The 12168-nt window shown below is 44.3% G+C and overlaps 1 protein-coding gene across 6 annotated transcripts in view; it reads right to left on the bottom strand.

The window, feature by feature from the left end:
* The window catches only part of kif6 (kinesin family member 6), a 775022-nt gene that overhangs the window by 80062 nt on the left and 682792 nt on the right, over positions 1–12168 (bottom strand). The window contains exons 19-20 of one of the 6 annotated variants that reach the window (XR_010973257.1): positions 5874–6028; positions 3445–4016 (exon numbers count right to left, since the gene is read on the bottom strand). The exons of 4 other annotated variants lie outside the window; for them this stretch is intronic. Coding sequence is in view for 1 of the 2 variants with exons in the window: in XM_068027820.1 (XP_067883921.1) it covers positions 3978–4016 (39 nt within the window). In the remaining variant the exon portion in view is untranslated. Of the gene's footprint in view, positions 1–3444; positions 4017–5873; positions 6029–12168 lie in introns of those variants that run through there. One more of the 6 variants, XM_068027820.1, reaches the window with a different exon arrangement.

Below are 12168 nucleotides of genomic sequence, written 5' to 3'. Positions count from 1 at the left end.
CACCCACCCCACCCCCCATCCCCCACAACCCTTGACTGTCCCTGGTGAGGCCTGACTGCCACTTACCTTTTTCGGAGGACGCCGTCCATGGTCCTTTTCTTGCTGGGTGCAGTCCCAGCAGTGGCCACCACTCCAGGTGGTACTGCTGGGACTGAAGAGCTGCTGGCCCTCTGATTGGCTGGCAGCTCTTGTAGGCGGGACTTCCTGCTTCAGAGGGACGGAAGCCCCGACTGAAGGCAATTAAGGAACCATGCAAAATAGCAGCATGGTGTTCAGGCCCAGTGAAGGTGGGTTCGCCTCTGGCTTTCAGGGCCACTGCCTCACTGCTGAATTCCAGCCGTTAACTCTGTTTTTCTCTCCACAGATGCTGCCTGACCTGCTGAGTATTTCCAACATGTTTTGTTTTTGTTTCAGCATACCTTCATTGCCACTTTAACTATGCAGTTGGTAAACAGGTCATGTTGGAATAACAAATTACATGGAGTCACAGCCCTGTTCATCAATGTAATGGGCTGAGCAGACCACAAGTGAAAATATTGCTTGGACATCACTACATTTGTCACTAAAATAAAAGCAAAATACTGCGGATGCTGGAAATCTGAAACAAAAACAAGAAATGCTGGATTCACTCAGCAGGTCTGGCAGCATCTGTGGAAAGAGAAGCAGAGTTAACGTTTCGGGTCAGTGACCCTTCTTCGGAACTTTGACTACATTTGTCACTATGGCTGATGTTTGATGAGGGCTTAATCAATGTTAACACCACGCCAATGTGTCTCATTTTAAACTGTAACTTCTAGTGGGACAAGGGTACGTTTAAACAAAAAAAAACTGAGCACTCTTTTAAAACTTTGCATATGTTTCTCCCTTTGCAAATCATAACAGTCAGTTGTTCATGATGAGGTCATTGTGATGGATGGACTAAGACCAAAGTAAAGTCTTCACTAAAGGCTCAGCTTCAAAGTTTTATTGAACTTGATTGAAAACACACAGCTAAAAACCTTTAGTGGAAGTTCAATGCTGACAGGGTTCAAAGCTACACGAAACTGACTTTAATAAATCACAAAGTAATCTGCTTTTACACAGTAATTTTTGATTTCTCAGACATACCTGCCACTGCCCTGAATACATACTGGATGGAGCATATTTTGAACTTGAGTTTAAAAGGGAATTGCACCTCATGGGATCAGCATTGCACTACAGAGAGATAAGTATACTTATTTGTAGACAAATTAGACAGGCGTATATCAAAAATACCATTATAAACATATACTGGAATGGGGAAATATTTCTGATGAGCAGTGTGCTAAGGACTCTGTTCTCAGTCAGTATGTTGCAATGAAGAGAGCAAACACTGCTTCCCCCAAAGCACTGCTTGATCTAGTTCTAGATAATGAGCAGTGCTGATTGGTGACCTAAAGGTAGGGGAATATTTGGCAAAGAGTGGCGGAGAAATTCATCTTACGGTCATCCTATTTTGCATCTGAGTTGAAATTGCTCAAGGTTCACCTGTTGCCATACTGAGACAGATCTGCAAGTAGGAGAACAGCTTGCCCACCTGAAGCATGTCCCGCATGGCAGACTGGTACAAAAGGTGCAGTCACACGGGATCAGAGGTGAGCTGGCAAGATGGATACAGAACTGGCTCGGTCACAGAAGACAGAGGGTATCAGTGGATGGGTGTTTTTCTGAATGGAGGGATGTGACTAGTGGTGTTCCGCAGGGATCAGTGCTGGGACCTTTGCTGTTTGTAGTATATATAAATGATTTGGAGGAAAATGTAGCTGGTCTGATTAGTAAGTTTGCGGACGACACAAAGGTTGGTGGAGTTGCGGATAATGATGAGGATTGTCAGAGGATACAGCAGGATATAGATCGGTTGGAGACTTGGGCGGAGAAATGGCAGATGGAGTTTAATCCAGACAAATGTGAGGTAATGCATTTTGGAAGGTCTAATGCAGGTGGGAGGTATACAGTAAATGGCAGAACCCTTAGGAGTATTGACAGGCAGAGAGATCTGGGCGTACAGGTCCACAGGTCACTGAAAGTGGCAACGCAGGTGGATAAGGTAGTCAAGAAGGCATACGGCATGCTTGCCTTCATCGGTCGGGGCATAGAGTATAAAAATTGGCAAGTCATGTTGCAGCTGTACAGAACCTTAGTTAGGCCATACTTAGAATATTGCGTGCAATTCTGGTCGCCACACTACCAGAAGGACGTGGAGGCTTTGGAGAGGGTACAGAGGAGGTTTACCAGGATGTTGCCTGGTCTGGAGGGCATTAGCTATGAGGAGAGGTTGGAAAAACTCGGATTGTTTTCACTGGAATGACGGAGGTGGAGGGGCGACATGATAGAGGTTTACAAAGTTATGAGCGGCATGGACAGAGTGGATAGTCAGAAGCTTTTTCCCAGGGTGGAAGAGTCAGTTACTGGGGGACATAGGTTTAAGGTGCGAGGGGCAAAGTTTAGAGGGGATGTGCGAGGCAAGTTTTTTACACAGAGGGTGGTGAGTGCCTGGAACATGCTGCCAGGGGAGGTGGTGGAAGCAGATACAATAGTGACGTTTAAGAGATATCTTGACAAATATATGAATAGGAAGGGAATAGAGGGATATGGGCCCCGGAAGTGCAGAAGGTGTTAGTTTAGGCAGGCATCAAGATCGGCGCAGGCTTAGAGGGCCGAATGGCCTGTTCCTGTGCTGTACTGTTCTTTGTTCTTTGTTTGTTCTTTACTATGCAAATTGGGGCACTATACCACTTGTCGGACCCTGATGCAAAATTCAGGTGCAAATGGGTGGAGCTTGCACCATGCAAACTCCACCTAGTTATACCAGGACTTGAGCAGCCTAACTGGTGGTCTTCAAAGGCAGTCTCAATGTTATCTATGTGGTCTTAGAGTCGTTTACGGCACAGAAAGAGGCCATTCAGCCCATCGAGTATATGCCAGCTCTCTGCAGAACAATCCAGTTAATCCCATTTCCCACTCTATCCCCATAGCCCTGCAAGTTTATTTTCTTCAAGTGCCCATCTAATTTCCTTTTGTAATCATTGATTGTTTCCACTTCCACCACCCTCATAGGCAGCGAGTTCCAGGTCTTTACCACTCGTTGCGTAGAATAATTCTTCCTCACATCACCCTGCACCTCTTGGCCAAAACCTAGTCCTTGTACCATTAGTTAATGGGAACAGCTTTTCCTTGTCTACCTATCATAATCTTGTACACCTTGTTACGACCAGCTGAGAAGGTCTGGGGTTCCCTCTCAGCCTTTGCCTGATTTAACCGTAACAGGGTTTAATTTTAGCAACCCTGTGCTTTTCGCTCCCCCTCAGTGAATCCTTGTTCACTGCTCCAATTATAAGGCAAAGAAATCAGACAGGTTTCCTTAGATTTAAACAAGAAAGGTGGAAGTTTATTAATCTTAAACTCTAATCCGGTTTACGACTACGAATATGCGCCGCGACCACACCAGCATGCATATGCGAAAAGCACACACGCAGATAGAGACAGAAAAAGTAGAAGGAATAAAGGGGAAAAGTTTGAAGCAATATCTGGTAGTTACAGTCCTTTGTGTTCAATGTGGAGTCTTTGGTTGTGGGTAAGTCTTGCAATTCATTGGGGCCCAGTTCACACTTCAGCATGTACCAGTGTAGCAGTCTTTTCTCTCTTGAGGTTTATATTCCATCCATGGGTCCGGTGGCTTGGGGAGAAGCGAGCGAGACAGCCAGAAGAGAGGCTTGCTTGTTTCAGCTTCAATTGCCAACTGCCTTCTGAATTCAAACTGTCCTGTGGCTAGTTTTAAAAAACCTGGACCAGCCAGTTAGTCAGGTGACTAGCTGGTTTCATGAGTCCTGGCTTTGTGGATTGCATCATCTTAGCAGGCCCTGGAATGTGCTTCCTTACACCTTCACTGTCTGGTGATCAAAATCCATTTGGGTTAATTGGAGCAGGGAATAGTCCTTTGTCTCCATAAGCAGCATCTCTTAGTATGCAAATGTACGTCCAGCCCAGTCTCTGGTGATCTACAAACAAGTAATTTCTTCACTTCAGCAACAATTTAAAATCAATGTTCATATAACAAAATTAATATGCTTCATTCTTGGCAGGTGGGGGTCTGCATGACAACCTCTATCAAATCCCCCCACAATCTCCATTACTCCAAGGAGAACAACCACAGCTTCTCCAACCTAACCCTTGCTAAAATCCTTCATTCCCTAGAACCATTCTGCTAAATCTCATCTGCACCCTCTCAAGGAACCTCACATCCTTTCTGAAGTGTGGTGACCAAAACTGGATGCAACACTCTAGTTGTGGCCTAACCAGACCTTTATAAAAGTTCTGTACAACTTTCCTGCTTTTGCACTTGATACCGCAAAGCCAAAGGTCCTATATGTTTTGCAGACCACTTCCTCAATTGCCCTGCAGCCTTCAAACATCTATGCACATGCACCCCAGATCCATCTGTCCCTGCAAACTCTTTAAAACTGTTCCAATAGGTCTATACTGTTTCTCCCCATTCCTTTTGCCAAGATGCATCACCTCACACTTCTCTGTATTAAATTCCATTTGCCACTCGTCTGCTCATTCTGCCAGCCTATCTATGTCCTGCTGCAATTAGCTAAACATGATTTGCCTTTAATAAATTCATGTTGGCTTTCCTTTATTAATCCATAATTGTCCAAGTGACTGTTACTTTTGTCCTGGATTATTGGGCTGTATTTTATTTTGCTGATGGGGGTCCTGGTGATGACCCATAAGGCCGGGGGGGCGGGGGCGCGACACCACCTCGAACCTTTATCGGCCCCCTGGCAGAACTGAACTGTGGGAAGGCATTTAACTGCCTTCCTTCAGGAATGCCGTCCTCTTTAAGGGTCAAGATCCCACCCCACAAGCTACCGGCCAATCAGAGGGCCAACATCACAGCAGTCCCAGCAGCACCAGCTGGAGCAGAAGCCACTGCTGATACTGCAGGAGGCCAGGAGCAGTAGTCTTGGAGGAGGCCCCAGAAGTGAGGTCGGGCTTGCCGGTACCACTCAGGAAGGCCCCAGCAAGGGGGTAGGGTGGTGGGGGGGGGGTTGTTACTGAGGATCCGAGCAATGTTCTCTCAGAGTGGTGGAGTTGGAAGCCCCCCTCCCCCGCCACCGGCAACAAGTTCACTAGAAGCCTGCCAGGTTTCACCTGCTGGTTTCTCCATGTGGTCGCTGGCCCCTCCGATGTTGGCTAAATGCCAGTGGAGGTGGGAGCCCGCCCTAAAGTGGCCCGTAATGTGTCATTTAATTGGCTCAACTGGCCTTCCAGGGGACTTCCCGTCTGCCATGGTGCCCACCACAGACAAAGTGACATGGGGGCAGGGCAACATTGGGCACATCGCCTGACACCACCCACTCCATTTTGTCTGACCCCCCTCCTCTGATTCCAAGGGTGGGATAAAATCTAGCCCATCATTTCTAAAAGCTTTCCCAACGTCGATGTCTGACTGACCTGCAGTTGCTGGGATTATCCTTACACCATTTTTTGAACAAGTGTGTAAAATTTGCAGTTCTCCAGTGCACCATCCCCTATCTAAGGAGATTATGGCCAGTACCAATTCCCATGCAATTTCCATCTTAACTTCCCTCAGCATCCTCGGATGCATCCCATCAGGTCCTGGTGACTTATCAACTTTAAGTACAGCCAGGCTTTCTAATATGTTTTAAAAATAATTCAAAAATAATTTTAGCCCATCTAGTATATCAACTACAAAATACTAGCATCGACTTTATGGATTGAATGGCTTGTTTCTGTGTCGGAACATATCATAATTATGTTGTGCAACAGAGTGAGACTTGATTTAGCTACAGAATTCGCTCCTCTGAGTCAGAAAATAGGTTGATACCTACTCAAGGTGACTCTGGCAAGTGGAGACGAGAGTTCCAATCTTTGAATATTGGTTGACATGCAGCGGAATACATGCGTCCAGTGGGAGCTGGGTGTCAACCACCCCCCTGCCTCATTAGCTAGAATATAGCCAGTCTTCCTCGATCGACCTGATGACCTATTCACATAAAAAAGTGTCTTCATTATGGAAACAACCTGGAGCATGATATGCTGGATGTAAATTTGGAAGAAGTGGCACAGGAGAGAAAGAATAACACACATGCACTAATGCTTAAAATGCTTGTCTATAATTTGTTTGCTTCTGTGACAGAGACATTATGTATTGGTATGCTAATATCACATAGTAATTTCTTGATCCTGGACACAAGCAGGATTATACATGCATTTATGATGGTAATCTGAGAGCGTGATCATGTCATATTTCAGTTACATATTCAGATGAAGGATCCCGTCTGAAACTTTGGCCTGTCTTTCTCTTACTGACATTATTAATTAGCCCGCCATGCACTTCCAGCAATTAATGTTTTTAGTTCATTTAATTCTCCTTTTAGATCAAACAACACTATTAATCAATTCATAAAATCTACAAACAGTTTATTGAAGTTGGTATAAACCAGAATCTCACAAGGGCAACTGAAATAAAGAATTCCTCTAAATTCATTACATTTTGTCTCAAAGATTTGTTTTGAATTCCTTACTAAAGGATTCCTTCAATACGGCAGGCTATTTGTTTACAGGTTTTAAGTGTTGTTTTCCTACAGCTATATAAATGCAAGTTCTTTTTTTAATTTAACTAGATTGACTAATGTGGACTCTTCCGATAGAGTAGATAGTTTGATATGGATTATTGGATATTGATTACTTCAGCAGGACAAACCGTCAGACATGAACTGTTTAGTGGGACAGCCTGTCTGATATGATTATTTCCGTAGGACAGGCTGTGATATGGGTTCTTATATACGGACTTTTTCATTAGGACAGACTGAGTGATATGGACTTTCAGATATAGACTGCTTCAGTAGAACAAGCCATTTGATATCAGCTTAGATATGTACCAATTCAGGAAGGCAGACTGCCTAGCATAAATTCTGATTTGGACTGTTCAGTAGGCCAGTGAGTGTGATATGACTGCTTCAGAAGAGTAGACTGTCTCACAGACTCACAGATAGGGAGTGTTTCTGCAGTCAAGTTATACGTGTACACTGTCAGACAGTGGCTGGTTTAGCAAAGCAGACCTTTGAAAGAAGGACAAATACTTTGACATTCTCTGCAACTACAACTTTATGAGCCTTTCACCAATAGAATACTGCCTCAACTATGTTCTGTGCATTTTCTACATGATAGTGTATTGATAATCTAGTTTATGGTTTGTATTAATATTTTAGAGGCCACTTTTAGTTTTGGGGAAATTAAATATGTAGGTGTAAGATAATTGAAATTCTGACATTTAAAAAGGTTGCAGGACCACCCAAGAGATTTTATTTCAAAGATCTTTCCATTTATGCTTAAAAGGACAAGGCTAGAGAGGTGAGAGTGATAAAACAGCACGTGGGATCACTTAGTTGGGGACCTGTAACCAGAAAGTCTAGAAGGAATTGTCCTCTTGTTGTTAACAGTATCAATTATTCCTGTGGATAGCCAAAATCAAAGAGATGTTTTGGAGTTGGAGGTAATTAGCTTAAATTGCAATCTGGGACATTCCACATGGGGATAGATAATGCAGGGGGATGCATGTTGGTCAGGTGTTTTATCTCTGTGCTTGCTCGCAAGAAAGTTGTTGGCTTTGAGAGCAGCTGGACTCAGGAGCAGGAAGGCTATCAGGAACCAGGCATCTTTCTGATTTGAGTAACGCTCATTCTCATGCTGGAAATCCAGATTAGCGAGTTGTTGCAAGAGTTGGAGGGTTGCCTAGCTGAATGCTAGAGGGAGAATCCCCAGGAGATCTCATACCTTGGAAGATAGCTGAGAAACTAAGGAAAATCAAAGTGAGTTCCTAACAGCTGTGTTACACTTTGGATTGGACACAGAAGAAGTGAACAAAACGCCAAAATCCTGTACAGGAGAACTCTTGGAGTGGAAGTAAAAGCCAAACGGGAGTATTCTGTTGACATATAGAGTTTAAAGTATACGTTTACATGTTCTGTTAAGATCTTATGTTTAAAGTATGTGTTTTCAAATTGTAGTGTTAAGTGAGTAGCGCTTTGCTTTGTTTTACTATTGTAAAGTTTTTTGTTTAAAAACATGAAATCTTGTGGCGTAGTTCTTTCAGTAACAACTGGGAGTTTGAATTTCTTTTTAAAAATGTTACTGGTCTCTAACGGGATCATAACAATGGCAATAATGCTATTTATGGCATTAAAACAATCTCATGATCCTGCCGATATTCACAAGCTTTGTGAGGTCTGCATCCTCTGTTTATGTTATCAACAGAAGCAATTTCTTCTTCTTCTTTGGCCTCCTTGTCTCGGAGACAATGGGTAAGCGCCTGGAGGTGGTCAGTGGTTTGTGGAGCAGCGCCTGGAGTGGCTATAAAGGCCAATACTAGAGTGACAGACTCTTCCGCAGGTGCTGCAGAAAAAATTAGTTGTCGGGGCTGTTACACAGTTGGCTCTCCCCTCGCTCTTCTGTCTTTTTTCCTGCCAACTGCTAAGTCTCTTCGACTCGCCACACTTTAGCCCCGCCTTTATGGCTGCCCGCCAGCTCTGGCGATCGCTGGCAACTGACTCCCACGACTTGTGATCAATATCACAGGACTTCATGTCGCGTTTGCAGACGTCTTTAAAGCGGAAACATGGTGGGTCTGATACCAGTGGCGAGCTCGCTGTACAATGTGTCCTTGGGGATCCTGCCATCTTCCATGCGGCTCACATGGCCAAGCCATCTCAAGCGCCGCTGACTCAGTAGTGTGTATAAGCTGGGGATGTTGGCCGCCTCGAGGACTTCTGTGTTGGATATGCGGTCCTGCCACCAGATGCCAAGGATTCTCCAGAGGCAGCGAAGATGGAATGAATTGAGATGTTGTTCTTGGCTGACATACGTTGTCCAGGCCTCGCTGCCGTAGAGCAATGTACTGAGGACACAGGCTTGATACACTTGGACCTTTGTGTTCCCTGTCAGTGCGCCATTTTCCCACACTCTCTTGACCAGTCTGGACATAGCAGTGGAAGCCTTTCCCATGCGCTTGTTGATTTCTGCATTGAGAGACAGGTTACTGGTGATAGTTGAGCCTAGGTAAGTGAACTCTTGAACCACTTCCACAGCGTGGTCGCCGATATTGATGGATGGAGCATTTCTGATGTCCTGTCCCATGATGTTCGTTTTCTTGAGGCTGATGGTTAGGCCATATTCGTTGCAGGCAGCCGCAAACCTGTCGATGAGACTCTGCAAACACTTTTCAGTGTGAGATGTTAATGCAGCATCGTCAGCAAAGAGGAGTTCCCTGATGAGGACTTTCCGTACTTTGGTCTTCGCTCTTAGGCGGGCAAGGTTGAACAACCTGCCACCTGATCTTGTGTGGAGGAAAATTCCTTCTTCTGAAGACTTGAACGTGTGTGAGAGCAGCAGGGAGAAGAAAATCCCAAACAGTGTGGGTGCGAGAACACAACTCTGTTTCACGCCACTCAGGATAGGAAAGGGGTCTGATGAGGCGCCGCTATGCTGAATTGTGCCTTTCATATTGTCATGGAATGAGGTGATGATACTTAGTAGCTTTGGTGGACATCCGATCTTTTCTAGTAGTCTGAAGAGACCACGTCTGCTGACGAGGTCTGCATCCTCTGTTTATGTTATCAACAGAAGCAGTTAGTTGAATTATTATTGTTGTGATTCACTCCTAGCCATCTATTATGTTTTATTTCCACTTAAATGAATGAGAAATTACCAGCCTCATCACCCCTAGGTGTCAGTGTTGGCTCATTGGAGCACTCTTGCCTCTGAGCCAAGAAGGTCATTAGTTTTCACTCCAAAGACATGAGGATGGTAAACTAGGCTGACACATTAGTGCTGTGTCATCATACAAGCCATTTTGTTTGGATGAGTTAATAATCCATGGCACTATCTACCCTCTAAGTTGAAAGTAAAATATCTCATGGCACTACTTGAAGAAAAGGGGAGATCTCCTGGTTTCCTGGCCAATATTTATCATTCAACCAACATCACTAAAATAGATTATCTGTTTTAGAGGTGTGCAAAAGAAACCAGACGCGAGCCCGAGTTCCGGACCCGGAAGTCCGACCCCACCCAACCCGAACCAGGCACATGTCGGGTCGGGTGGCAGGCCTTTACATCAGTACATGGGTAAAGGTGTGCTACCCGACCTAACCCCAACGGGATCCGATGGTATGTGTCGGGTTCGGGTCGGGTCGGGCTTCCGGGTCCAGCATTCGGACTTGGGTCGGGTTTCCTTTGCACACCTCTAATCTGTTTATTTATCTCATTGAAATTGGCTGTCTGTCCTACAACAGTGACTGCACTTCAAAAGTATTTCATTGTTTGTGAATCATTTCAGGATGCTCTGAGATGGTGAAAAACATTATATAATGTAAGGTCTTTCTTTAGGGTAGAGGCGGGGAAAGCATAGGTCAGCATTTTTACTCCTGGTTACTATCCAGTGACATGGGGAAGGTAAGGCTTAGCTATTCAATTGAATATAACCTACTACACTTACTATCCAGACTCAGAGAACAAAGAGGAGTGCGTGCTGTCAATTTCACACCAAGGCAATGCTGGGGGAATACAGATGCATCCGTTCAGCTCTTCGCATTATTTAGTGAAGCAATTAATTTATAAAAACAAAAAGATAGGAATATGGGCAATAAAATTTAAAGGAGTAAGTGAGTCTATGGGGATGTACTTTACATCTCGCGTACATAGTTTAGAATAAATAATGATTTACATTAGAGTATCGTAACAGACTGACACTTCAGGATGAGTTGAGGCCTGATTTGAGCTACATTACAGAGTGTGTCAGTGAATATTTGCATTGACAAAATGAGGACCGTTCTCTTTTCTGTAGAGCAACCGATCATTTCCTTCCTCCTTCTCCAGCTGATATGGTTGCATAGTATGTCCAGTTGGAGGGTGTTACTGGGAGAGGTGGGGTGGGCTGAGGCCAGGACATTCTCAATTAAGAAGCAGCTGAATGCTGTAATGGAAAAATGATAAGGTTACTATTCTAGAAGGGCGTGACCACATTGACTACATCCAAACCTGCCACAAGCTATTGGCCAGGAGTCCTGCTCCAAGCCTCTGCAAGTGCAGTGCTGAAGCCAGCTGATTGGAGATCCTTAAAACTGGCTCAGGAAAACTCACCTCCAAATCTCCATCTTCACCTGGGGCAGAAAGCATGTGAATTCCGATCAAAACCTTTCCCTGATGACAGTCAAAATCAGAAGCTTGCCATTTGAGAAAATTCTCATGCACAAGCTTTCATTCTATGATGTGTGGCAAGGCGCGTTCCATGTATTGATATACATCATTTGGCACAAATATAAAGCTATTTTTAAAGTTCTGACACTGGGAAATACAGTGTATTAAAATTGCTCAGATCATGCAAAAATGTGATTTCTGTTGAGATAGACTGTTATTGGGGTTTATTGAGCAGTCGCTTTTGTATAAACTAATGAAAAGCTCTTTATCTGACCAGGCCTTGCCACAAAACTTAGTGTACATTAATCTGTTAGTAATCGTGCAGAAATCAGTTGCTGTGTTTAATTACAGGGCACTAAAAACACATGGCAGCATTTAACTTGAAATGTACCAAAAAGAAATGACTACAAGGAACATTGCCAACAGGCCATTTTAAAGTTCCTCATCATCCCGGTAGCCATTCTGGGCAGAGATGTTATGTCTGGAACACTGGGGCTTTGAAGGGTCCTTATCCAGAAGTTGAAACGCCGCATAGCACAATAATTAGGTTTATGCCCAAACCAGCAGGGCAGCCTGGTGTTGGACCAAACACATAATTAACTCATGTTCTGCACAGTGCTGTGCCTCCCCCACTTTGCATTTCTTCTTGGAACACTACCTGAGCTGCTTCTTTACATGAATTGCACAGTAAGGCAGACTGGAAGTACTGGTAAAATCACTTTTTATAACAAAAATCACATTAAACCAGAGTGCCAGCAGAATAGTTTTGCTCATGTCAGCAAAGCAGGTTCTGGTCTCAGCCATACCATCAGAAGGAGGTACCAAAATAGAGCCCACAAACATCCTCAAAAAGAGGGACAAGACTGGGTTATTCATATGCAGCTTCTACGGGCCGATTATAGAGCAGCATTGTCACTCAGACTCCCTTAA

Source organism: Heterodontus francisci, chromosome 3 (genome assembly GCF_036365525.1).
Source record: "Heterodontus francisci isolate sHetFra1 chromosome 3, sHetFra1.hap1, whole genome shotgun sequence".
NCBI lineage: Eukaryota > Metazoa > Chordata > Chondrichthyes > Heterodontiformes > Heterodontidae > Heterodontus > Heterodontus francisci.
This window is presented reverse-complemented; position numbering and strand designations above follow the sequence as displayed.